The 1,438-nt window shown below is 42.6% G+C and overlaps 1 protein-coding gene across 1 annotated transcript in view; it reads left to right on the top strand.

The window, feature by feature from the left end:
* Positions 1-1,438, top strand: part of LOC119322567 — a 5,118-nt gene that overhangs the window by 616 nt on the left and 3,064 nt on the right. Inside the window, exon 2 of the mRNA XM_037596049.1 lies at positions 562-879. Within this exon, the coding sequence (XP_037451946.1) occupies positions 562-879 (318 nt within the window). The remainder of the gene's footprint in view (positions 1-561; positions 880-1,438) is intronic.

Raw genomic sequence — 1,438 nt, 5'->3', positions numbered from 1 at the left:
ACCTTAGATTCATTCTGTAATGTTGGTTGGAGTGCTCGGTGTGGTCTAACGAAATAATTGTAAGAAGGGTATAAGGGCGTCTTCTTACAAATTGGACAGCTTTGGGCCTTCTCACAGAATTTTATGGTAGATCCGGCCAAGTGCTCGGTCTGTCTAGTTGCTTCCGTGGATGCACTGGTGGCTAAAAGATTTCTGTTTGTCCTTCACAAATTGGGATTTTTGGGGGACTTTGTTGTGCCGTGGCCTTGAAGTACCGTGTTCCAGCTGCTAGGGTGTGTTCACTCTTGTAGCCTCCACTTCACTTCTTCACTGCGGTGTGTGATATATTCTACCTATGGACCTCCACATGAGTGGATCCTCACAGAGGATACCTCGTTTGTTTGCCATTATTTGCTTACACCTGATTACCTGAGAGCAGACAGGATACTTTTTGGATCACCTAGATTTGATAGTATGGTCATCCATATTATTTTGTATGTAAGACTGCAAGATTTTTGACACATTCTAGACATGTTCTTCCCTAATGGTTAATAGTGATAAAAATAACATTTTGCTGTATAGGAGGAGCCAGCTCCAAAGAAAGATGTGTATCAATTGTTTGCTGAGAAGGTTCGGGATAACAAGCAGCTGGAATCGAGATGGGCTGTGATGCAAGAAACTCGTGTTGAGTATTTTCGTGGAAAAGATTTTACTACCTTCATCAAGAATCATCCAGAAGTTGGGGAAATTTTAGGGCCGGATAAAGATATGGAAGCTGAAGATATTGTCAACACTTTGCTTATCAAGAACCTCGTAATAAGGTGTGACCGAGTTTGGAAAACTGTGAGACCAGGAAAGAAAAAGTTATCATCCTGGCCTGCTCATTTGGAGATACATCAGGTAACTTTATGTGCTGCTTAGGAAGAATGCTTTATCATATGACATCTAGTTGTTCTTATTAGTGGTTACTACTGTCTCCTGTATAATGTAGCCTATACAGTTAATATTCCCAGTGTGTGGATGTTCCTAAAGTTGTTTTTAGTGTTATTAAAGAAAGCAATCGTTTATATTGCATTCATATTCTTATCATCATTTTTCGGTGTCAAGTGAGTTTATTTGTATGATTTAGAGGACCATTACCTTGTCCTTTCCAATTGATGCATGTGTTCATGTGAGGTAACGATTGTGTCAGCCTATGAAAGGTGAAACCGAAGCACCGATATGGCCAAGTCTGCCGTGTCTGCGTATAAAACGCCGGCGATACATGGATAAGCTAATCCCCCAAGTATCCCACCTTCTCTTATTAAAAGAGAAGAGAATATTCCGGACACGCCTCCGGTACGCCGCTGATACGTCGTGAGCAAGGGTGCAGCCATAAACAGGGGCGGTTGGGAAGGATAAGCGGGGCAGCTTCAGTGCGACCTCCGGCTCCTGATCTGTGAGTTTTCGAGAGCGAGGG

Source organism: Triticum dicoccoides, chromosome 6B, assembly GCF_002162155.2.
Source record: "Triticum dicoccoides isolate Atlit2015 ecotype Zavitan chromosome 6B, WEW_v2.0, whole genome shotgun sequence".
NCBI lineage: Eukaryota > Viridiplantae > Streptophyta > Magnoliopsida > Poales > Poaceae > Triticum > Triticum dicoccoides.
The sequence above is the reverse complement of the archived record's forward strand: the minus strand, read 5'-3'. Positions and strand labels throughout refer to the sequence as shown.